Consider the following 27,151-nt stretch of genomic DNA (forward strand, 5'->3'; position numbering starts at 1 on the left):
TCACCATTCCAGTTAGTAAGGATACATGTATCACTGTGGTTGAGATTTATGTCCATTCCTCATAAGACTCAGCTCCATGAGAGTGGGAAGTGAATCTCTATTTTAACATTTCCTTCCCATAGCAATCAGCACAGTACCAAGCAAATAGCAGGTGCTCAATAAATATCTGCTGGATCAAATGATTAGTTAGCTCAGTTAGTTTCTAAGTTCTGCCTACTCTATCAATCATCACTACCCTTCCCTGTCTACCCCCGCCACTTAGCTAGTAAGCTGGAGTCTGACCTATGCACTGATCCAACTGTACCTGCTGCCTCCAGCCCTCTCTCCTCCTCTTTTAATTCATCTTCAATTCTGCAGGTTCAGTGATCTTTCTAAAGCACAAATCTCATGATGTCACTCTCCTACTTAAAATTCTCCAATGGCTCCCCCTCTGGTCCAGAAGATCTGAAGTCCTTAGGAAGGTGTTCAAGGACTCTATGAGCTAGCTTCCCACCTTCCACCTCTCTCCAAAGAGCTGAAAAACAGTTTCAACTCTTTTTTGGGTAGAATAGCTTGGTAAGGGTGCTCAGTTTTAATGACCTGATGGATGGGTTTAAGATGACTGGGATAAGGCAACCCCTCCTTGTCCTTGCTTTCATAGCAAACTTAGGGCACAACTGGGAGTGGCCCAGCTCTTGTATGCACTTACCTCATTCATATCAGTATTTTCCTTTCCCAATTCTCTCACTTACTTTTAAAAACAAGTTATCTTTTCTTATAGAGATACAAATATTTGATGAAAAGATGACCAAACCTAAATCCTTTCAGGTAGAAAGTGTGAGATAGATAAATCACAACCAACTTCACTGACCATCTGCTGGGTCCTCACTGCACTGGCCACCACCTCACTCAGCAGCTCCTCTGCTGCCAACATTGTAAAATTTCTTTTTTGTACTTTCCTTAGAGCCTGACTTCTCATACCTGGAAGCACTGGCTCCCTATCCGCCACTGGCCATGAAATGCTTATACTGACCTACTGACACCTGGCTGAGATAAAGCAGTTACAATGCCCAGAACATTTTATTGCATTCATTTGCATATACATATATTTGCTTATCTGCCAGGCTCTTCCCACTAAAATATCTTTTTGAGAACAGGGAACTTTTTAAAAAAAGCCTTTATTTTAGGTTAGGAGGTACATATGAAGGTTTGTTACACAGGTAAACTCATGTCATGGGGGCTTGATGTACAGATTATTTCATCACCCAGGTATTAAACCCAGTGCCCAACACTGATCTTTTCTGCTCCTCTCCCTCCTTCCACCCTCCACCCTCAAGGAGACCGCAGTGTCTGTAGTTTCCTTCTTTGAGAACAGGGAACTGATCTCTGCCATCTAACAGGTATTTATTAACTGTTTAAGTTAATTAATGAATTAACTAGCCATCTCTAGGTAGCAAAATGTGACTAATATTTAGCTCATTTATTAATATAATCTTTGGTTATGCTAAAAGCTAGATAAAATGTGATTCTATTTGAAAGTGCATATTTTCTGATATTACTATTTACAAGTAACTACACACATAGAAGGGAAATGACTGAGGCATGTAGACAACTAAGCTGTAGCGATGAGTCTTTCTGCCCAACTCTAGAGGCCAATTTAGTATCAGAAACCAATCTGGAAAAAGAAAATAAATAACAATGAAAAATGGCCAAAGGCTTTAAAAGACGCTTCACCAAGATGACAAATAAGCACATGAAAATAAAGTGCCACATTAGTCATTAGGTTAATGCCAATTAAAAGTGTAATGAGATACCACTACATACCTGTTAGAATGGCTAAAATTATGAAGATGACCATACCACGCATTGGTGAAGATGCAGAACTGTGAAATAGTATAAACACGTTGGGAAAGAGCTGTGTGCAATTTCTTGAAAAATGAAACATACACCTATCATATGCCATAGCCATTTTACTATTATACATTTACTCAAGATAAATGAAAGTATATAGCCATATAAAACTTGTACATAAATGTTAAAAGAAGCTTTACTCAATAGCTCAAAACTAGAAAAACGCAGATGTCCATGAACAGGAGAATGAAGAGGATAAATAGCTGTGATACACCTACACAATGGAACACTGCTCAGCAATAAAAAGGAATGAACTACTGATACACACTACAGCATGGATGAATTTCAAAAGCAATACACTGAGTGAAAGGAGCCAAAGTGCACAGTGTAGGAGTCCCTCAATACAATGTTCTAGAAATAAAAACTCTTTTATAGTGGCAGAAAGCAGATCAGTGTTTGCCTAGAGACAGATGGGGGTAGGGTGGGGGCAGAGGAGATGGATCAGAAAAGGTCACGAGGACACCTTCAGGGATGATGGGTGTCATCTTGATCATGGTGATGGTTTCACAGGTAAATATATGCCAACACTTATCTATTTCTTCTCTTTAAATATAATGTCCACAATAACTCAATAAAGTTGTTTTTAAAAAAACACAGAAAAGAAACTGGTCTGGGTAAACAAATTATTTCTTAGAAAGCAGACGGTCAGCATCCTTTAGAGTTATAAACTGTAACTTTGTCTAAACTTAGAAACTGCCTTTATGTTTAAAGTTTTAGTGAAAAGTTATATGAAACAGAGATGTGAACTTTCACTTTATCTGAGACTCAGGAGAAGTGCCCTCGGGAGGCGCCCCCGGAGCACAGTGCCCCGCTTCCTTGCCGCTAGGCTCACTTCCTTTGTTTCACAATTTGTTCAAGAACTTATACGTTCATGTACCTACTCAGAGGTTCTGGCAATACATTTTTACCCTTTTGAATAACCTATATATTTTTAAAATGTCTCATCTTAATACTTTTTTTGTTTCCACGGAAAAAAATTAATGTTTATTATATTTCCCCCCGGAATTTAACAGTAAAATAAACACTTTAAATATAAAGCAACATAGCTAAAGAAAGACATATCTAATATTTCAAACCTAAAAGATGCCATCCCCTAAAGATACCTCATACAATCAATTTCTTAGGAATTTCCTTCAGCCTTATTTGAAAACATCCTAAGTGTCTAAGTTCCTTCCTAAAATTAATAATTATACTGACAACAAATACAGAATACTCATGTCTCCAGCCCCATTATGTGGTTGTAGAAAAAACATATGAAAAACATATATTTCTACGTGTGACTATAAAATTGGGAAGATATGCCATAAACCTCAATTCTTACTACTTTTCATTCTGATTGATATTAAACTTTATATGTTTAGAATGAGCCTAAGCACACTGCCAATACTTTGTGACTCTAAAAACTCCATCACTCAACTGAAGACTACTGGAAGACTATAGCTTCAACTGACTTACATTATTAACAAAAGCACCTAGAGGTTTTGTTTACCAATTACAAACTGAATGCATGGTAAAGTTTAATACCTCACTGCAAAACTAAAATTATACTCTTTATAAACAAGATTAGGATACTAATTAAATGTACGAATTTGGGCTGAGCTGGTGGCTCAAGCCTGTAATCCCAGCACTTTGGGAGGCCAAAGTGGGTGGACTGCTTGAGTGTGAGACCAACCTGGGCAACAGGGCGAAACCCTGCCTATATAAAAAAATACAAAAATTAGCCAGGCACCGTGGCATGCACCTGTAGTCAGCTACTTGGGAGGCTGAGGTGGGGGGATCACTTGAGCCTCGGAGGTGGTGGCTGCAGTGAGCTGTGTTCGTGCCACTACACTCCAGCCTGGGCAACAGAGTTAGACCCTCTCTCTCAAAAAAAGTATAAATTCAGATGTATATGACTTAAAAATCATAATTCAGGCCAGGGGCAGTGGCTCACGCCTGTAATCCCAGCACTTTGGGAGGCCGAAGTGGGCGGATCACGAGGTCAGGAGATTAAGACTATCCTGGCCAACATGGTGAAACCCTGTCTCTATGAAAAATACAAAAATAAGCTGGGCATGGTGGTGCGCACCTGTAGTCCCAGCTACTCTGGAGGCTGAGGCGGCAGAATTGCTTGAACCTGGGAGGCAGAGGTTCCAGTGAGCCGAGATTGCACCACTGCACTCCAGCCTGGGCAACAAGAGCAAAACTCCATCTCAAAAAAACAAAAACAAAAACATAATTCATTAATGATATGGACCATGAACCATAATGGGTCATGAAGGTATTCACTTTCATACATGGTAAGATTAACTTTGAGCTTTTTGTATGAAAACATCTACTTTATGAACTTAAATCTGGCTAAAAGCACTGAATTAAATTTTCACATTTATGAAAATTATCATAGTTAATCATTAAAAAAACCCTCACTCAATCCATGAAAACACCCAGAAAACAATACTGAAAACTTAGGCTCCCAAGGTCATCATATCACAAATAAAGCTATTATTACCTGTGCCTCAATTAAGGGCAGTGCCAAAAATAAAGAAAACTGATTACTCATTATGGTCATAAAACCCATGCCAGTCTGAAATGACATTTGGACCCCAGTTACTCCACAGAGAGCTACAATGCACAAGTTAATGGCAACAGGATTATATCTGATTCCCTTTTCCCCCAGTATAAGAGCATCTAGGGTCTCACTAAGGGTAACAGGTAATTGTGTTCGGCTGTCTCTTTCTTTGGTCACCAACGCAAAGACAATATTCAGCAGAATTTACAAAGGGCTAGTTTATGAATAGGCTCCCACAGAGGTTTTCAAATTGCTTGGTGCAGCTCCTTGAAGGGATAGGGATCCAGGAGTGCTAACTGCGGGGGAGCAGTGGAGAGTCCATATAAATATATATTTATGTATATGAATTCAGAGAGAGATGCATTCAAGGATGGCTAACTGTTAATGGGTAAATATCTCAGGACAGAGGAATTTCGAGTGAACTTTAATTTCTCTTTAGATAATCTCAAATTATTTTCAATCAGAATATATAACTTTTGTTTTTCATCACAGGAGGGAAAAATAAGAAAAAGTTGACTACGACAACAACCCAAGACTCTGAGACGACTAAGGAAAAGGCCTCCAGGTTTAGAAACATGCCCAGACTCCTTAGGAGTGCAGGATGTCAACCCCACTGGAGGGTTTGCAGACTTAGAGGCATAGAGGAAAATCAAGGGGGAGTCAAGAGGAAGAAACTGATGAAAGCCAAAGTGAATCAACTATTTGAGTGAAAACCCCCGGGGCTGAATAAAAGTATATCTCCTAGCTGCAGAGAAAACGTGGTTCCCATGATCACATCAGGGTAGGATGGGGATATGAATGTTGGCAGCATAGTGTTTCACACAAACGTACTCACTTGGCCTGAATCTTAAAAAGAAAATGACCCAAACAAAGATATCACAGGTCAGAATTTGAAAAGATAGCCAGGAACAAAATTTCTGTTCAGTGGTAATTTTACAAAGCAGACTTCCTAGAAATCTAATTTTCAAATTTGTGGGGGGAGGGTAGGAAAGCATGCTACATATTAGATTAAGTTATTCAAAAAACATATATTTCTAGTTAGCTTCAGTTCGGCATTAGTCTTTTAAATAAAAATTCATAGTTCAAGTTTGATGGTTATAGCCAGATGCAAACATTTTTTTAAGTATAATTAATGCTATAATGAAGACTCATCTATTAAGAACAGATTAGACTAGTTAATATTCTCCAGGAGAAGGTAGAGGGGTATCATAGATGAGCATGTCATATATTCTAAAAAGTTCCTTGAAAATGTTTAAAACAAATCCAAATTTAAAGCATTTCTATTATTGAGAAAATTAAGTCAAATATAATGCTAAATAATTGGGGCATGGCTTTATGAATGCTACTAGTTGAGTGGTATGTAATATTGCAGAGTAAGGGAATTTCTAATTGATTTGGTCTAGTTTGAGCTAATTATCAAAACCAAAATTATTCAAACTTCTACAATGTTGATTGATTCAGTATATTATGCAATCTAATTTATAACTGCAGCTTCTCTCTTAAGAGTATCCAACTCTCGGACTCTCTCAAATTGCTAAACACTTTCCTATATTCAAACAACTCAGGGCCTTGAGACTTCTGGGTGCTGCCTTGCGGCAAATGTGGCCCCTGCCCTCACAGACACACAATCTGGAGCAGGGGAGGGAAGTCAAAATGCTAGAATGTTAGGAAAGCATCAATTTTATGTGTGAACACTAATACTAGTACTATAACATGTATCATAGGTACAGTCAGGCCAACCTGTGTCACCCGACAAAAGTGTCCAGTCAGAAAGTTGGAACCAATATTTCTCAGGCAATGAATTTTGGTTTGAACCAGTAATAATGAAGAGTCTGAGAAAAACGTAAACTTTGATGCTGCTAATATTCATCAATGAATTACCTAGCAGTACTGTTAGATTATTTATAATTCAAAAAGCATTTTTTGTTTGGAAAGACATTAATTATTACTACAACCCATTCTAAGGCTAGTTAGTAGTTACTGATAAACTGTACCCAAAGGAACAGTATTTTAGAGGATATAGAAGGAGAAGAGAAAAATCCAGTAGCATTTGGAGTTAGCAATGAAAATTCTCAACAGAGGCCAGGTGCGGTGGCTCACGCCTGTAATCCCAGCACTTTGGCAGGCCGAGGTGGGGGGGAATCATTTGAGGTCAGGAGTTCGAGACCAACCTGGCCAACATGGTGAAACCCTGTCTCTACTAAAAATACAAAAAATTAGCTGGGTGTGGCCATGCGTGCCTGTAATCCCAGCTTATGGGGTGGGGGTTGGGTGATGCTGAGGCAGGAGAACCACTTGAACCTGAGGGGTGGAGGTTGCAGCGAGCCGAGATCATGCCACTGTACTCCACCCAGCCTGGGCGATAGAGCAAGACTCCATCTCAAAAAAAAAAAAAAAAAAAAAAAAAAAGTAAAAGAAAATTCTCATCAGAACAGTAATAGAAAATGATAGCTCTGCGTAAAGTGGTGGGACAATGTAATTCACAATCACTGTTCAGTAATAAGCAATTTGTTACTACTTGAGTAGAAAACAGTGACAATGATGAAGAATATAGCTGGTACTAAACCAGACAGAAAAATTCAAGAAGCAGAAGGAAGAAGAAGAAGAAGGAAGAAGAAGGAAGAAGGAGGAAGAAGGAAGAAGGAAGAAGAAGGAAGAAGGAAGAAGGAAGAAGAAGAAGAAGAAGAAGAAGAAGAAGAAGAAGAAGAAGAAGAAGAAAGAAGAAGAAGAAATGGATGATCCAGAACAGTTAACTCTGTATTTTGAAATGACAATAGTAAGAAACCATTGTTTTTCATTCAAGATCATAAATTCATACACAACTATGTACCATAAACCTTTTGGACCCTTCTGGAAAAGTGTTATGTAAATTCACAGTGCTTCTGAGAGTATAAGAGAGAAAAATGTCCTTTTTGCTATGCTGCTTTTTAATATTCATTGAGCATTAACTCCCTCTCTTCATGTGACTCTAGTCTAGAGGTTCAGAGACCTGGACTCCCTCAAGTCTTGTCTTTACCATTAACTGGTTCTTAACCAAGAACCAGCCTCTTAATTCACACTAGGAGATTATCTGTAAACGAATTCCTTTCCTGTTCAACTATGAAGTTCAAATGAGATAATACACATAACCTTAACTTTGAAAATTATAAAATGTCTCACAAAAGCATAGTATTAGCTGTGAGAGTGCATGTGTCTACATGTACAGTCGTGTACATGTGATGGTCCAGTGGAAAAAAACTTCAGAATTAACAGTTATAGCAAACCTTTACTGAGCACCAATTATATGCTAGATACTAAGTCATTTTCCTGCATGATCTCAATTAGTCTTTTTTTCTTTTACATTTTATTTTTAATTGACAAATAATCGTATTAAGTCTTTGTAACAGCTTTATGAGGTAGGAACCATTCACTACCTTTCTCATTTTAAATATGAGATACTGAAGCCTAAAGAAGTGAAGTAACTTGTCCCAAATTAAACAGAACTAGTTTATGTGACTCCTGAGTGGGTGCTCTTAACCCCTGGGAAATAACTAAACATACAGGTATAAAATGAAGAGGCTTGGAGTATGGCTTTCAGTTTGTTCATTCTGAATCTCCAGCACATCATAGGAGTTCCTGAGTAACAGTGAGAAATGCGTGTGTTTCCACCACACCTTTTATGATAACCAGCAAATTCTGGACTTGGAGGATAAAAAGAGAAATCTTTTACATATCAATAAGCAAAGAGGGAATCCAGAAAGAATATATCTTTTTTATTATAAAGGATAGTTGGCAATGAGAAACTGGAACCTTAAAAAAATGCAGATATCCTTTGGTTGTTCTTATTCAAACTGAATCAACTTTATCAGTTCCATCCTGTTTGGTGGAAATCAAAAGAAAATTTAAAAGCATTGTTTGGAAAGCTAATATAACATTCTTCAGACATTTTTAGATTAACCAAATACCAATGAGATGCAGATGTAAAACCAGTGATAAATGAGGAATTTCACAATGAATAATAAAAAATAGTTTCAAAGGCAGGCTTAGATTCTCGTTTTTTAACCATCAATTAAAAAAAAAAAGTCATCCTGGTCATAAAAATTTTGGTACCGCCATAAATGTACCCCCCTAAAAATAAATAAACTTACCTTTGGTTTTTTGATCAGCAGCCTGAAAAAAAAAAAAAGAGAGAGAGAAAGAAAGAAAGAAACTCTTTAGGAATAATGTGTAGAATGTACACATCTATGAAAGTTTATAAGCAAACTTTTAGTATTGAAAATTTTAAAAATGAGTTTTTGCCCAGTTAATTTATTACAATTTATTAGTGGGAAAGTGTGTACATGCCATTGATTATATACCAATGTTAATCTAAAGGCAAAAAATTCTATCTGGAGCTCGTTTAAACTCTATAATTTTAACAGGCTCTAATAGGTATACTGTTTAAACTACAAGATACATTAAACTAGGTAAGAGCAAAGACAAATGGCATAACTTGGTATTTTAAATGCCATAAAATTCAAGCTTGACTATGAAGTTTACAGTAGGGCTTTTATTTTTAATCTTTACTAATAGGATTCGTAAAAGAACATTTGCCAAAGCTGCAAAAAAAAAATATTTCTAGCTTTTCTAATAAGATCAGTTGAATGGCCCTTCTTCATTTATTAGACATGGTTGTTCAGGACAGTTCATTTTAAGTAGAACAACATGGACACACTTCACCACCAGCAACTAAAACACGGCTTCCTTAAAACACAGCTCTAACACTTCCAGTTCCAAGTTAGACATTTACGGCTGTCACCTGTATTTATTTCACCAGTAGGATATCTATTATTCGCTAATTATAGACTTGGCATATTGATTTAAAAAGTAACAGAATGAAACCTTGTCATATAATGGCTATGATGATGCAAATGAGACACACAATGATACAAAGACAATGAAGCAGGAACTTCAGCCAAACCTTTTTCTGAGCACCTTCCTTCTTTTTCTTTTCTTCCTGCTTTTTCTTTTTCTTTTCTTCCATCAAACGTTCCTCTTCTTGTGTTTCTTGCTCTTTCTCCCTATTAAATACAAAGAAAACTAGTATAAGTTTGATGATCATGTTAAGTCAAACAATGAAAAAGCACTAGCTGCTCCAAGTCTTAAGTCAGAATTTCACATATGGTATACAGGAGGACCCTCTGAGAAGGTGCTAGAAAGGGACACTTCCCTAACAGCACTGCAGGTTGCCCTGACTTCTTCAGTAGCCGGCTGTCTCATTCATTCAGTCCACATTGTTGAATGCCCATCATCAGGCATTGCTGGGGATAAGGGTATGATATGGAGTAAGATACAGCTCCTACAGTCCAGCCCCTAGTCTGGTCTCGAATACCTGGGCTCAAGCGATCTCCTGCCCTGGCCTCCCAAAGTGCTGGGATTACCAGTGTGGGGCACCAAGCCTGGCCATGCTTTATTTTTTCCACTTGATCTCTAGGGTTCTGAAATTTCAGGGTGATGTATCTTTTCTCCCCGATTATTTGTGCTTGGCATTTGGCTGATGCTTTCAGCTCATACCTTTCAGTTCTCTATTTTCTTGAAAACACCTTCCTTCTGTTTCTAAATAACAACATATTGAATCTCTTGGATTGATCACCTGTAACTTGTTGTTTCTCTTATGTTTTCTACTCTTTTATTGGTGCTTCTATTTTGAGGGTGCTTGATTCAACTTGATCTTCTAATCCTTCTACTGAGTTTTTTATTGTGATGTTTAAAATTGTTAACTTTCCTGTGCTCTTGAACGCTCCTTTTCCACAACACCCTGTTCTTGTTTTAGGTATGCAAAATCATCTCTATTCTTTTCTCTGAAAATCTTCTAAGTTTTCTGCATATCTTTGTTCCTTCTCTGGATGCCTCTTCCCTTAGATTCTCTCTGATCTGAAAGCCTTTCCTCAACTCTGTAGTAACCCTTGGTTGTCTGTTCAGGCACTGAAATACCAATTAGGGGCTTTGTATGTATGGGATGGATTTCCTTCGCAGTGGGTTTTGCTTTAGGGATATTAGGTAGGGAACTGGCTGTTTTACTAGCTCAACCTCAAATGCCAAAACATGTAGTTTCCCCCACCTGATCACCAGGGTGCTTTATCTATAGTATTAGCTACTAGACCCTAACCACCCAGAATTGCGCCACTGCTGAAATTTTAGATGCCACTATCCCGCATTCTGACCATAACTTCCTATTCTTATCACTATTTACACAGCACCTGTTCTTGATCCTCATTGAATCTTCCCATTTCCTGACTCTTCCTTTTTCTTCTACGCTATTTTAATCACTTCTTTTCCTAGAGAGTCTACACCTCAAGTCCATCTCATATGTTCACTAATTCAATCACTGAAGAACTATACAACTAACATGTGCTATTTATTGTAGTAAGAACCAGGGACGAAAACAAGGATGGAGGGAGGTGGGGACTGATTCATTTAATAAGTATTTTCTGAAGAAAAGCTTTGTTTGTTTTTGTAAACAGAGATGGCGTACTATGTTGTCCAGGCTAGTCTCGAACTCCTGGCCTCAAGTGATCCTCCCACCTCAGCCTCCCAAAGTGCTGGGATTACAGGTGTGGGCCACCACACCCAGCCTGAACAATAGCTTTATAAGTGCTCTGGGATTATAGCAGGAAGCAAGATAAGAATACATATACTTTCAAAGATATTTACAAAAATCAGTAAAACAAATTATCGCTATTACAACAGCAACAAGTATAAAATGCAGTGAGAATTTGACAAGATGAACATCTGCATCTGCCTGGGCGCTGGCCTCCTGCAAAGGCTATTTTTCTGTTACAGTCGGGAGCCACATGTCCTGGCTTTAAATGAGATTATGAGCTTCCTCTGTCCTCTGGACTATAAGTGCCTTGGTAGGAGGACTCTTTCTCTGCGGCCCTGAGAAGAATCTGTTACCCTTCAGGGCATTTCTGGTACCAATTTCTGGTATATAATCTCAGCTGAAATTTACAGTGGAGAAAATCTGTAAGTTTTCCTTTTAAGGAAAACTTTATTTTCTGATATGATCAAGTAGTATTTAAAAAGTTACTGTCTACCTTGCACAGTGAAATTATAAACTTGGATTTGAAAAGTGTTTTCACCTATTAAAAGAAAAAAATGTATCAATTAAATGGAGAGTCAATTTGTATTTTTTCTAAGTTGTAAAATAAATTTATAAGTCAAGAAGCAAGGAGAATAAAGAAAAGGAATGGCCAGACTGGGAGAATTTTACTTTTTAATCACAGAACTTTTTCTTTTTAAAATTACGTTTAAATATACATGATCAACGTACATTTGTAAATATAATCTTATCATGCTTCCCCCTAGGACAATATTTGCTTTCCTGTTTCTGACATGCTTGGCATCCCTTATCTACTCTTTCTCCCCCTTCCATATCCCTGTCAAATATCTCCTCCCCCCATGACCCACGTTAAAACCACCTAGATTCATATCTGTTTTTGTCCCTGCTCGTGTAACTGTATAAAAACATATATACTTAAACATTTTTACAAAGATTTTATTGGATCACTGTTGGTATAACTGGGATTATGTTATAGAAACTTTTTTGCAACTTGCTTTTCTCATTCAATACTTGCAGGGAAGGAGGATCTCCCTTCTCTCTCCCTCCCCCTACTGAGATGTCCAATCTGTTATTTCTAATGGCTCCATAATGTACCATAGTGTGAATGTTATCATATTATTCAGTCATTCTTCTATTCATACATCTTCACTTCCTTTCCAGTTTACCGCCACTGCAAAGAACTCCAGCTGTCCTATCCAGCTCTGCTGAAGAGAGAAGCATCCCTTCGATTGGTGTTTCAGCTTATGTTTCAGTAGCAACGGCAACTAGGTAAGGAGGAAATCTGATATGGGCTCAACTGCTGGGCCCAGAGCAAGTTTGAAGGGCCAAATTGGATATAAATTACCTATACCTCATATGGTATGGTGAGGTATACTATAGTGGATCCCTCTGTACTGAGTTTTATTAGGAAGAAAACATTTTTTAATAACTTGGGTTTTCCCTTTGTTTCTTTCATTCTCAAATAATTTAGCAATCACAAGATTAGGAGGCTCTGGGTAGAAAAAGGAGCAACACTCATATTTTGGAGGCAGCTAGGAGGAGGAAAGGGTGAAAAGATTTCCCACAAATGGGCCTCTGTGGGTATCATTTCGGTGTTCCTAGTTAAACTGTAGATTTTCCCAGAGAAACAATAATTTATTTTTGTTTCAGAGGTTCTGATACAGAAAGAGAAATAATGATTCAAAAGGTGAAATTATGTAGGTAGACTGAGAATCCAGCCACTTCATGCAAAACAATTCTGGATGAAAAATGTTACAAATTACCAGTCTTTTTGTTAGTTGACTACTTCCTATATTTGTAAAAGAAGAAAATTCAATAAAAGAGGGCAGGGGCCTGTTTTTGTCTTTGAGGTTTAGTTATCAGAAATTGTAAATGTTTCTCGTCCTTAGTTTCACCTACAAAGAACACCAGAGACCATACTCTGAAGTTATACTGGTTGGACTCCAATGCCATGTCATCAAAATATTCACTAATTCGTGTGGGGGGGGGGGGCGGAGGGAGAAAGAGAGACAGAGAGTGTGTGTGTTACATGCCACTATTTTGAAACTGACTAATTCAATTAGAATTTCCTTTCAGTGTTTATGTTAGGAAGGGCTGGTAAAATGTTATCAGACAAAATTAAAAAGAGAAGGGGACGGAACTGGTAGGCTATGCAGTTGTCATAGAAATAGTTATGGTCTTAATTTATTCAACATGTATTTGACTATCTGCTATGTGCAGGAAGTATTTGCTAGACTTTTGTGGGCAGTATGAGAAGGATAAGACAAAATAGTCTCAGCCTTGAGCATAAAATCTAAAAGGAAAGACAAGGTAAAACTTTAATTATATTTAATACTCTATATAGACTATGGAAAGAAACAGAATAGAGAGTATGCTTGAGATTTAGAGTCACAAGGACTGGGTTCTAAAGTGAAATAAAGTCACTGGTATAGATAAGGTCCAAAGCCTGTAAGCCAGCATGTTGGATGGACTGCCTCTAAGAATGCTTAAGTCACTCAGCATGACACCTGGACTTGGGGTGGAAAAGGCGACTCATTGCCAAATGGCTCTGACCAACAGGACCAGAAGCTGTGAAGAAGACCTGTGCTTGACAGACTCTATGGTCTTCTGATTTCCACACTTTTGTATAATCCCTTCCCGTGGAGTACGAGAGAGACCAGCGACTTGCTTCTAGCCATTGAAATATGGCAAAGGTGTATGTTGTCACTCCCTGGCTGTGTTACGTAAGACTCCAACTTTCTAGCAGACTGGCTTTAGAGTCTCCCTCTTCCCTGCTGGCTTTGAAGAAACAAGCTGCCATGAATCCTACTGCTGCAGGGAACGGCATTCAGCCAGCAGCCTGAGGAAGCCTGGATACCAACCGCTACGCAGCAGAGCCTCCAGATGAAAACAGCTCCTGGCCTTGACTGCACAGCTTTGCAGAGGGCCCAGGTAAGTACAGCCTCCTGAACCCATGGAAACCATGCAATGGATGTGCACTGCTTTAAGCCACTACATTTAGTGGTATTTGTTATGCAGCATAGCAAACTAAACCAAGTAGTGATGGAGTCAGGCCTTCTGGGTCTGGGCAAGATGGATTATGCCAGCTACAGCCTCTCTCCTGCCAATTACAACAACAACAACAACGAAACTGGACAAAGTACAATATAAACACAAACACATAAATAATGAAAAGTAACAAAAGTAGGTGGTTTGGGGAGAGGAGTTAAAATGTAGGGAAGGCAATCTATGTGGGGGTGACTTTCTCATTTCCTTTTCTCAAACCTTTGCCCAGGGAGTGGGCCCCAATTACAGCCATGCTGTAGCAGGCATGGCACTGACACCTACAACCAAGAGAAACCCATCTTTCGCAGCAGAGGACTAAAGAAAGGAGCACCTGTGAGCTGGACGTATCCCAGGAGAGTCAGGGATCCCACAGAGAAATCAGCTGGAAAAGGGAATCCCCCAATTCTGTGTACAAACCTTCACCATTTTGGGCTCACCTTTGAGTTATGCATTTATGGGGCAGACTCAAAACAGCAGAACAAAGGCTGTGAGATCTGAACTATGATGTCAACACCCCCCTGCCCCAAGCCTCAGACTAACTCCTACATGTGGGCCAGGCCCAAAGCAGCATAGTGAGAGCCTAGTACTGAGCTGACACTGGAAGCCTTGAACCTACCCAGGCTGATTGCCTGCTAAAACAAAAACAAAACAACAAACCAGTGTTTTCTAGAGGAGTCTGATAGTACTAAGAGTCTATAAGACACATTCAAAACGTCCAGGATAAAGTCCAAAATATCTCCTCATACAAAGAACCAGACTATGTGGCCAACTGTCAGGGCGAAAGACAACAGACATCAATGGCCAAATGACCCAAGTTTTGGAATTATCAGACAATGGCTTTAAAGCAGTTATTATAACTATGCTCCAGGAGGCAAATAAAAATACACTTGAGTAAACAAATAAAAATTTAGAACTAAAAAACTAAAACATCTGAATTTAAAACTTCATTGGATAGGCTCAAGAGAAGAATGGACATGAAAGAGGAAAGAGTACGTGAACTTAACAGAGAAATAAAAATTACTGAATCTGGAAAACAAAGAGACTGAAAAAAATGAACAGTACCTCGGGGACCTGAAGGATAATACTAAAAGACCCAACATTCATGTCACTGGAGGCCCAGAGGTGGAGAAGGAAGATCAGTGAAGAAAAAAATATTTGAAGAAATAGTGAAAAACTTCCCATATTTGGTGATATACATAAATTTATAAGTCAAAAAGCTCTGTGAATACCAAACAAGATAAACTCAAAGAAAACTATACTTGGATATAACGTATACTAAATGTAAGCAGCCAAACTCAAAAGACTATGTCGCGTAGGTCCATTTATATAACAGTCTTGAAAAGGCAAAATGGTAGAAACTGAAAATAGACCAGCAACTGTCAGGGGGAGGAAGGGTCTGGCCACAAAGGGGCAGTGCAAGGGAGTTGTTTTGTTGGGCGACAGAATTATTCTGCATCTTCACATGATGATGGTTATATGGTTGTATGTGTTTGTTAAAACTCACGTAACTACACACCACAGAGTGAATGGTACTGCAAATAAACTTTAAAAAAAGTGAATAAAAGGAATGACAGGAAACAAAATTAAAAAAAATTATAAATGGTTGTCGGCCAGGCGCAGTGGCTCATGCCTGTAATCCCAGCACGTTGGGAGGCCGAGGTGGGCGGGTCACGAGGTCAGGAGATCGAGACCATCCTGGCTAACACGGTGAAACCCCGTCTCTACTAAAAATACAAAAAATTAGCCAGGCGCCGTGGCAGGTGCCTGTAGTCCCAGCTACTTGGGAGGCTGAGGCAGGAGTGGCGTGAACCCAGGAGGCAGAGCTTGCAGTGAGCCGAGATCGCGCCACTGCACTCCAGCCTGGGCGACAGAGCGAGACTCCATCTCAAAAAAATTTAAAAAAACCCACAACGTTATAAATGGTTATGGTGAAAAGGGTTCAGGATAATGTTGAATCCTTCCCTCATGCCTCCGCTCCACCCTGATTCCTGGCCTGATGAGACGTGGTTTCAACGAAGTGCAGACAGTATGTGTTGGGGGCATTGAGGAGGGTGCAGAGCTAAAGATAAAGGTCTTTGTTAACCAGAGGACCATGCACCACAAGGCACGGGGAAAAGATCTGGAGAAAAGGATGAGGAAACTTCAGAGCAGCACTGGGATTTGATTACTAGTTAGGAAGAGATGACAGCAGGGACCTATACTTTGGAAGGGTGGTGAAGAATCACGGAGATCGTTAAGAGAGGTATGACAAAATCAGCTGGTCTCAGGTATTTCAAAGGAACCCTGATATTATTTTCATTTTAGAGTTAATACAGACTTCAGCCCCAGGATTTAATTCTCCAGACTCACTATCATGGCTCAAACAAAACAAGACAAAGCCCCGCAGCCCAGTATGGAGTTACCGCAGCCTGAACTGACCACGCTTCTTAAGAAACGCGTCTCTTGACCTCTCACCTTTTAAACATCTTATGGTGCTTCTTGTCTAGCCACTGACACAGGTATTCCACCTCCTTGTCTCACCAATGTCTTTCTATATTATCTTCTTCCATTTGGCTTTTTATCACAGAACAAGTAATGCTTCTCATTTTGGTTGGCTGTCTCTGTGAAATAAGGTTGATGAACTGTCTGTTACTCTGCCACTCAGCTTCCTTTCCTCCTCCCACTGGTATCTGTATCCTGATTTTCCTCTCACCCACAATCTGTGGACTTCTAGGGGCAGTGGCTCCAGGGATGCATTTTGTGTCTGACTAATCGAAGGGCACAGCGTCCCCTGGGCCACAGTGCTCAGATTCAGGGATGACCCTGGATGTGAACCAAACAGAATCAGAGGGCTGGAAGTTACTGCAACCATCTTTCAACCAGAGAGAGCCAAAAAATGAAGCCAACACCAAAGAAGGGAACTAAGAAATGGAGAGAAAAACTAAGTGTCTGTGAGGTATGCCCTCTTGAGTCCAGGAATAAGTTGTTTTTGCAGCCTGGTATCTCAGTGCTTTGCCGTCCCCTGACCAAGGGGTGAGCGTGAGACTCACAGTAGGCCAATCAAGACATATCTTGGAATAGGAACTCTGAATTGAAGTGGCAGACAGCTGGAGCGGATTCACCGCACTGACTGTGCCCTACAAAACCTGCCATCAGTGCCTGCTACCTGGATTCTCTAGGCTGCACGGGTTGTGTCCTAGTTTTCCAGCTTGTCCTTCAATTTTGTCATCTACCTCACTTCCTTCCAAATGTTCCTCTTTTTCTCCTTAAATTTGTACAGTTGCTTCCCACTGTCTGTAACCAAGGAATCTTGATAATGTAGTTTATCAACAATCTATTTATTTAAACCTCGGCTTACTCAGTAAGCACTGACTGGCTGCAGCATTATTTGATTACGATTTGTCTTAACTAAGTAGGTTCAGTAAACACTTTTACCACTATAAAAATTACTTTAGTATTGCTATATTAACATGTCCATTACAAATATGGGAGGATTGCTGTTTGTTTTTGAGATAGGGTCTCACTCTTTCTTCCAGGTTAAAGTGCAATGGTGTGATCACAGCTCACTGCAGCCTCGAACTCCTGGGCTCAAGCAACCCTCCCACCTCAGAATCTTGTGTAGCTGGGACTACAGGCACATATCACCATGCCTGGCTAATTTTTAAATTTTTTGTGGAGACAGTGTCTTGCCGTGTTGCCCATGCTAGAAGTATGGGAGTTTTAAGTACCACGTTGTGAAAACCTTTTCTTGATTTCTGAGTTTAAAGTCACCTCAAATTAAGTCAGAAAATGACAGTATAATTTTAATAGCACTCCACTTTCAGTCAACTATACAATGACACATGTGTGTGTGTACTTCAAATGTGCTAAAGTAACAGAAGAAAATCTCCAGTCTCTCAGATACAGTAGTCCTTGCTGGTACATCCTGGCCTATGTGTTACAGAGTGGTTATTAATAATGCTTGGGATTTCATTGTTTGCAAGAAATCTTAGGAATATGTATTCTGTAACCACTGATAAGCATAATGCTTTTCCCAAAAAACTACTAAGGAGTTTGGAGGTGGGGATTTATTGCCTCTCAGTGCCAAACTCTGCTTTTTGCCTGCTCTGTGAAAATGGATCTGTGACCTTTAACTATTTTTCCTTTGCCAGCTGGCATGATGTTCAGCTTTTTCAGTACAGGGCACTAGAGACATAGCAGGAGAAGAGTTCTGCCTCCTGGCTAGAGGGCTCCCTGGCAGGATCCTGCAGGCACACTCCAGCCATGTCGCCACCCCTGCACACACAGTGCCTCTGGTGAGATGCCTTCCCACGAGCTGCTTTCAAGTTCCGTCAACACAGCATTATAGTGACTTCTCTGCCACCCCGTGAGCCATGGCATGGCTGTGATCTCTCACTGGATGTTCCACCTCAGGCTGGGGGCAGGGGTCTCCTCCTTATATCTGCTATTCCTGAATCCTCTAAGGCTTTCTTTATTCTGACTAGCCAATCCCTCATTATTCTAATCCCGTTACAGTTAACAATTCTTGACAGTCACCTTTCCCTGTTCACATAACTGTATGGTTTCTCTCTCTTGGCTGATAGAGGAGCCCATAAATTAGAGCTTATTTCAATCCTATCAATAAACTGGAGACTTTTAAATACTGTCACACCAATCAATAAAATTCACAGATGTGCCTAAATGAAAACATTACATCAAAGTATAAAACAACAAGCTGTATTTAACCAATAGCACAAAGACCTGAAATATCAACCCTGACAGATGGAGTGAAATAATTATTTTTGCTTGAATTTGGCACTTGCCTGTTTTTTTGTTCTTGTTTTTTTTTTAAACTTCATGGTATTTCTGTATTCTGAAACTTGTGGCATATTTGGGCAAGTTTAGAAAAGGTTCTCCTTCATAATTACAAAAAAGAAAGGACAAAGTTCCAGCACCATATAAAAGTTGGTCAGTCACTGAAGTGATGAAACGGAGCCTGGGGCAGTTATCAATATGAGAACTACATGAGAACTGACTGCAGATGATCCCCAGGGTGGCTTTCTATTCAAAGGTTTTGCAATTTTGTGAACTAAAAGGACTGTTAACTGTGTGGATTCAGTTTCAGGAGCCATTAAACTAACTTGTGTTCAAAGGTGGATTTTAATTTGGGAGAGCAGGTGAGCATACAACACCTGGGCAGAAAGTCTGATGACAATCTGCACAAGAGAAAAATCAAATATAAAAAGAGATGATACCACCATACACCCAGTCCCTTGATCCAGAAACATCTGTGAAGCCCAGGGCTTGCATGTGAGAATAACAGGAGTTTCAGGGGTTTACACTGGAGTAATAAGCTGATAAAGGACATGAATGTCTGCCTAAATAGTTTCTTTTTTTTTTTTTTTGAGACAGTCTCAATCTGTCACCCAGGCTGGAGTGCAATGGCACAATCTCGGTTCACTGCAACCTTCGCCTCCTGGGTTCAGGCGATTCTGCCTCAGCTTCCTGAGTAGCTGGGATTACAGGCATGCACCACAATGCCCGGCTAATTTTTGTATTTTCAGTAGAGACGGGGTTTCACCATGTTGACCAGGTTGGGCTCAAACGCCTGACCTCAGGTGATCTGCCCACCTCAGCCTCCTAAAGTGCTGGAATTTCAGGCGGGAGACACGGTGCCCAGCCAATAGTTTCTATAATGAAACAAAGTAGAAAAAAAAGTGACTGATTATATTGCTGCAGGAAAAAACCCCCACAGGTACCAAGAAGCTTGTCAATATTTCACATTAAAAATGGGAAATGTAAAAACTTAAATTTCATAAAATGAAGAAAATTTACCTGAAAAATATCAATTAACAGAAAAAGATTTTAATTTCCTGTTTTCAAACACACAACAGGTTCAGATGCTGCCCCCACCCTGCAAAAGTTTAGACAGAGATCCTAAGGGAACTACCTCATAAGAAAAAAAAGGTTCTAATTAAGTTTAGTCTTTAGTCGTTCATTAAATAAACACAAACCAGTATACTGATTACTGGAGCAAACTGAGATCACATTTGAGACTGTGAGCTGCATAGTCCCATACTTTGTATACTAACAAGTATTTATTAGTTATAGCTCGTTGTTTCTGTCCCTTAAACAACTTCCTGGAAATTACTATCTTACATCAAAAACTAAAATTCAAAGCATAAAATTGGTATGAACTGTAAATCTAATACTATGTTCATATACCAATCTCAAGAAGCAAATATTTCCTATTACTCTCATAAAGTCAATGTACTGCTAATTGCCACCTTTTGGCTTTCTGGTTTCTTTTAAAATAAAAAAAAGTGATAAGGCCGCACGCAGTGGCTCACACCTGTAATCCCAGCACTTTGGGAGGCAGAGGCGGGTGGATCACCTGAGGTCAGGAATTCGAGACCAGCCTGGCCATCATGGTAAAACCCCATCTCTACTAAATATACAAAAATTAGCTGGGCATGATGGTGGGTGTAATCCCAGCTACTCAGGAGAACCGCTTGAACCCAGGAGGCGGAGGTTGCAGTGAGCCAAGTTCGTGCCACTGCACTCCAGCCTGCACAATAGAGTGAGACTCCATCTCAAAAAAATAAAAATAAAAATAAAATAAGTGTAGAGTTTACCTCCTCCAAGACTTTAATGGAACCACATCTACTAATGGATTAATACGTACTCAGAGGTAACCTAAAATTTGCCACATTATTTTACTATTTGATTCAATTCCTCTCTCTGTCCTTTACGGATTCTCATGAACCATAAGAACACCCACCTGTTCTACAAGGGAAGAAAAAGTTTCCCTAGCATTCAGGTCTCAAAGTAAGTTATTTTAGTGGGTACCTCAAACAGGCGACGTAGTCATGCATTAGACAGCTTCTTTTTTGCGCTAGCATGTGTGTGCAAGGGTAGGCTTTATTAAATCATCTTCTGCAGCCTCTTGACAGCCAAAATGCATGACGGGAAAACGCAAGGAATTTGCAAAAAGTCAGCAATTCTCTGGGGGGCCAAGGCAACACAGTCCAAGTGTGAATGTTTCCAGTGGTTTTGCTTAATCTTAAGATAAAACTTAGAAAATCAAACAATCCTCCATAAATACCAAGTTCCAACTGCAAAGATACTAGGGCAGCAGACAGTGTGAAGTGATAGTCTTTGGAAAAACTAATGGTAGCAAGAGCTGTCATTTACTCAGCACTGGGCTCGGAAGGTCTTTCAAATAGATGACTTCATTCGCTCCTCAAATCGATCTTGTTGAGACAGGTATCACCTGCATCTTCAAGGAGAGGATCAGAGGATGAAGCTCAGAGGACCTCTGTGTACAGACACAGACAGTAAGTGACAGAGCCACAGAGCTGTCGTCATTCAACTGAGGTCGGACTGAGTTTCAAGCATACGCTGCATCCATACCACGCTGTATCCCTAAAGAGCATATATTCTTCACTGCGGTCCAAAAGTGACAGCCGTATGCTTCAAACTTACAATGAACTGATAGTAAGGTTGACCTCATTTTTTGGAAATTGAAGAGGATAATCAAAACAATTTCTTATATATATATCAGTTAGAGTAAAAGCGAAGCTGCTATAACAAAGAGACCCCAAAATACAACATGCTCAAGATGTTTCTCCCCTGCAGTCCAGAGAGGCTGGCCAAGCATCCTTGTTCAAAGTTTGTTTTATTCACTAGAGGAAGGAAAAGAGGAATGGAAGAGCAAATTATTTCCTTTTTGGTTCATGCCCTGGAAGTTTACGTATTATTTCTGTTCACATTCAAGTGACCACAACTTGCCCATATCTAGACACAAGGAAGGCTGGGGAAAATGTCTCTAAACGTGCCCATCTAAAACTTCTTTCAAAATGAAGATGGGGGGAGAACGCATTCAGGGGGTTAGCTGACCATCTCTGGAACCAGTGGATGGCTGCCCACCTCCACACATAGATAAAAAATAATTTTTCTAAAACAAAACAGATACACATACAAATTTGGGTTTGTGTGTGACTTGAACAAACAATACATACATCAAGCCCCTGAGATTCGACTCTACAGGATGAAAATGATTTCAGCCAGAATTTCTTCAAGGGATCAAGATATCATCCGTTACCTGCTATAGCTACAGAAAAATCCTAGTAACACTTGTACAGAATAATGAGCAACATACATCCCTGGTCACCCTTACAGAATGAATTTGTTATAAAATACGAACTTTTATACCTAATCTACCTTCGAATATAAGATGCACCATTATTTTATGCATCACTAAGAAACAAAAATGCTGCCAATTATACCATGATATACATGCCATTGACTGTAAGATGCATGTCAACTTCAGAGATGTTAAAAATGGGAAAAATGTGCTTCTTAGAATAAATGAAATACAGCGTGCCCCTGAAGTAACAAATCAAACTGATTGACCCTATGAAATTACTGAGTAAAAACCAATTAGATAATGGAAGACAAATTGCCATAGTTGCTAGTAGGCCATTCTTTATGGTGATAATATAGACGAACATTATACTGAGGCCATATCTACACTTAATGAATTTTTAAAAACCTAATTCTATGGGAAAGACAGACAGTTTCCTTCATAATACATTAATTACAGCATGCTAATAAGAAGTGCAGGGTGCTATGAGAGCACTTAAGAGGAAGGATTCTGGCTGGTCAGGAGGTCACAGAAGATTTCCTGCGAAAGTGAGCTCAGTTCTGAAGGAGACCTGGTGGCACAACAGGGGACAACACGCATGAAAGTTCTACAGTGGGAAGGCACACAGGATGTTTGAGAAACGGCAAGATGATGGGGGGCCTAAAGGCTGCAGAGCAATGAAAGAAATGGCTACACCCAGTCTGGTGGGGAAGACTTAGGTTAAATTTTTTTTGTCTTTATCTTCAGAGCAATGAGAAGCCAATGAAGAATTTTAAGCAACGGAGTACAATCAGTTATTGATGAGATCATTCTGGCTCCTATGTGGAATAGATTACAAGAAGGTAAGAGTGGACTGGTGGAAACCAATGCGTAGGCTACTGCAGTCAATATAAGAGTTTAGACTTGGTAGTTTAGATCTGGGGATGCAAAGCAGGCTTGAACACCATTCAGAAGATAAAATGAACAGAAGTGGGTGATGAATTGGATATGGGTATAAGGGAGAGGGAGGTGTCAAGAACAATCCGTAGGCTTCTCACCAGTGTGACTAAGTGTATGGTGGTCCGTTCACTAAGATAAACACTGGAGAAGGACACCTCACGTTTGAGATGCTTGAAACATTAAACTGGGGAAGGGAGCTGAATGTAAAATTCCAGAGTTCACAGGAAAGATCCAGACTGGAGAAAAATTTCAGGAGATGTTAATGCAGAAATATAAATCAAAGTGAGGGTTATAGCTGAGATCAGGTAGGAAGGGAGTTTGAGAGTAAACAGGAAAGAGGGCCTGAGATGGCGGCTTAAGGAACAACAGCATTTAAAGATCACGCCCAAGGGGATGATTCATTCATTCAAACATCTGTCCATTATTTGGGCATCATTTATTAATAACTGGCCACACAATGTGCCAGACTTGATTTTAGGTGTAAGGATATCCACTGACAAGATACGTAAGATCCCTATTATCAAGAGCTTACAGTTAGTGGGTAAACAAATACAAACACAGGTAAATAAACAAAGTAATTTCAGTTTTTCATAAGTAATTTCCTAAGTACTATGAAGAAAATAAAGTTGGCATTGCAACTCAAATTCCATGACTGGCACTGATTAGCAGGTGAAGAGATTTCCCAAATGATGAATTAACTACTGAGCAAGTCCCAGACAAAGTACAACCTTCCCTGAATGTATATGACAGTTGCTTTTCAGAGTTTCCAGAAACTCAGCATATATTACAACAGCACAAAAAATTCTATACATGTAAAATAGGTTCTAAGCTTAAGTAAATTTTTCACCCACATAACATCCAGAGCGAAATTCAGAAGTCATAACAGATGTACTAACAGTCTTACTTGCATGGAAGTAGGTCCAGGCACAGAATACCTAGGATCTCTGGCTCCTACCCACTAAATGCCATTGTGCCCAACTCGAATCACATGACATCCCTAAACAAAAGTCCATCCTTCCAAAGGTCTGCCAAGCGGCTGGTCCCTCCCTTCTTCAGAACTGCCACTTTAAGGCAACAAAGTAACATTGTGTTAAGTGACACAAATTCCAAGAAATTCAGATGCTCTGAGGTCTACATACTCATGACTTCTAGTTGTAGATACTTCCACCAGGTGAAAATTCAATCTTTCATTCCATACATACTTATTAAGAGTGTACTATATGTGCCACATGATGTTCTAGGTCCCTGCTTTCGTGGAGCTTACATTTTAGAAAACGGCAGTAAACACAACTACTTGAAATGAAGATGATCCAGAATGTGGCTCTTACATTTTAAATCTATACACCCTTGCATCTCTCAGGTGAAAGTACACAAAGTCTCCTTGAACATTAATGTTATTTTCCCCACTAACTGTTCTTCATTTCTAGACACATGTACCATAACATAGAATTTAAACATTCAGCACCCAAAGAATGATGTTCAACACTGAAACAACTGCATAGCTTCAAATTCCACCGAAGCAGTTTTAAAATTTTAAAAAACTGTTTGAAATACAAATAATAGCCCCTGGTGGTAAAAATGCTAATTATAACCAAACTTTTGTGGACTCTAACTATGCTCAGATAAAAGAAGAGAAAAGCAAAAATGGAAGCTGTGAGTTTTTAACGGGAGGAATCATTAAAGTACAGGAATAATCTTCTGTGAGAACAGATTCACAGATGGGCAGATGAAGAGAAGAAATTCTGATGCTGGGAAGAAGATGCAATGGAAGAATAAATAGCTGGAAAATGTGTGTGTGTGTGTGTATAAAGAGATAGCGTCTCACTCTACCACCCAGGCTGGAGTGCAGTGGTGCTATCAGAGTTCACTCGACCTCCTGGGCTCAAGTGACTCTCCCACCTCAGCCTCCTGAGTAGCTGGGACCACAGGCTACACCACACCCAGCTAAGTTTTTTAGTTTTTTAATTTTTTGTAGAGACAAGGTCTCATTTTTTTTGAGACGGAGTCTCACCCTGTTGCCCAGGCTGGTCTCAAACTTCTGGCCTAAAGCAATCCTCCTGCCTTGGCCTCCCAAAGTGCTGGAATTACAGGCATGAGCCACTGTGCCTGGCCATAGCTGATAAATATTTCTAATTGGCACAGTACTGCTGGTACACAGTTGACCACCATCTTAATTTATACTCTTAAAAAATGCTTACTTCAGGCCGGGTGCGGTGGCTCACATCTATAATCCCAGCACTTTGAGAGGCCAAGGTGGGCGGATAACTTGAGGTCAGGAGTTCGAGACCAGCCTGACCAACACGGTGAAACCCCGTCTCTACTAAAAATATAAAAATTAGCCAGGCATGGTGGTGTGTGCCTGTAATCCCAGCTACTTGGGAGGGTGAAGCAGGAGAATCACTTGAACCCGGGAGGCAGAGGTTGCGGTGAGCTGAGATGGTGCTCGCACCACTGCACTCCAGCCTGGGCGACAGAGAGAGACTCTGTCTCCAAAAAACAAACAAACAACAAAAAAACTCCACAAATACAATTTGTAATGACAACAAAATATTTTGTTGATGGACCATAATTTACTTAATTCCCCGGTTGCTTATTTAGGTGTTTCCATTTGACACTGTTTTTATCACTAATCCCCTTTGTTTATATTTGTTCTGTATTGGTGATTATTCCAGTTTGTTCTGTATTTGTGATTGTCTTAGGAGAGATTTCCAGAAACAGACTTCCTAAAACAAAAGGGTATAATTAAGGGTTTCATTATGAAACTGCTTCCAAAAGCATTTTAATAATCTGTAGTTTTATTAGCTGAATACAAGTGTGCTTATTTCACAACAATCTCATAAGCACTGAGTATTATAATTTTTAATCCTTGCTAATCTGATAAAGTATTTCAATGGCCTTAATTTACAATTCTTTGACTATTAATGAACATATTTCCCCATATTTGTTATCCCACATGAATTTCATTTTCTGTACATTGCCTGTCTATACATCCTGGCCCATCTCTTCAGTTCTTAGTGGGCTTCTTCATAATGAACTTATTAAGTTTATACATGTTAAATACATTAACCTTTAATCATGTTGCTGTAAACACTTCCCCCAGTTTTTGTCTGCCTTTTGTTTTTGGCATTCACCAAGTTTTAAACGCTAGTCAAATTCTACCAAAAATTTTCATGAGATTTTACTTGTATTTATAGGAACTATTCAAATTAGCTCTTTTTATTCTCTAGATTTCTTAAAATTTTTTCTATTATACAGATGATACTTCATTTAAAGTTTATTTTGGTATGTGGTAGACACTAGGATCTACCTTCTTTTCTGTAACTAACAGTGCCTGGGAGTCATTTAGTGCACGAGGACTAAATGATCCTTCCTGTCTCTGCTCATTTGTGACAATGGCTCTTCATACATCAAATTCATGTATAACAGATGGGCCTGAAGACCATTCTGCTCCATTAATAACTGCACGCTTCTGCCACAATGACACTATTTAAATTATTCCAGTTTCATAAAATTTTGGTTATCTGCTACCACTAGGTTCCTTTCATTATTTTTTTAGAAGTATTTATTCTTTTATCCTTCCAGATAAAATTTACAACCATATTGTCATGCTCCAAAAGAAAAATACATTTTTTAAAAATTAGAATTGCTTTAAACATACAAATTAACTGAAAGCTCTGTAAGAATTAATTTTCCTATTTGAGAACATCTCTCCATTTTTTCCCTCTTTCAGTGAAATTGTCATTTCTTCTTCTTCTTCTTCTTCTTTTTTTTTTGAGATGGAGTTTCACTCTTGTTGTCCAGGCTGGAGTGCAATGGCGCGATCTCGGCTCACCGCAACCTGTCTCCCGCGTTCAAACGATTCTCCTGCCTCAGCCTCCCAAATGGCTGGGATTACAGGCATGTGCCACCATGCCCGGCTAATTTTCTATTTTTAATAGAGACGGGGTTTCTCCATGTTGGTCAGGATGGTCTCAAACTCCCGACCTCGGGTGATCCGCCCACCTCGGCCTTCCAAGTGCTGGGATTACAGGTGTGAGCCACTGTG

General features: G+C 39.5%; 1 protein-coding gene across 18 annotated transcripts in view; it reads right to left on the reverse strand.

Moving 5' to 3' along the window:
• Window positions 1-27,151, reverse strand: part of TNRC6C (trinucleotide repeat containing adaptor 6C) — a 148,910-nt gene that overhangs the window by 94,358 nt on the left and 27,401 nt on the right. For 5 of the 18 annotated variants that reach the window (XM_055388811.2, XM_055388807.2, XM_055388794.2 and 2 more), the window contains exons 1-3: window positions 16,518-17,821; window positions 9,378-9,477; window positions 8,566-8,587 (exon numbers count right to left, since the gene is read on the reverse strand). In XM_055388811.2, the coding sequence (XP_055244786.1) occupies window positions 8,566-8,587; window positions 9,378-9,477; window positions 16,518-16,528 (133 nt within the window). In that variant the 5' untranslated portion in view covers window positions 16,529-17,821. Of the gene's footprint in view, window positions 1-8,565; window positions 8,588-9,377; window positions 9,478-14,394; window positions 14,514-16,517; window positions 17,823-19,652; window positions 19,733-27,151 lie in introns of those variants that run through there. The other 13 variants (XM_055388810.2, XM_055388796.2, XM_055388803.2 and 10 more) reach the window with 6 other exon arrangements.

Source organism: Gorilla gorilla, chromosome 4, assembly GCF_029281585.2.
Source record: "Gorilla gorilla gorilla isolate KB3781 chromosome 4, NHGRI_mGorGor1-v2.1_pri, whole genome shotgun sequence".
Lineage (NCBI taxonomy): Eukaryota > Metazoa > Chordata > Mammalia > Primates > Hominidae > Gorilla > Gorilla gorilla.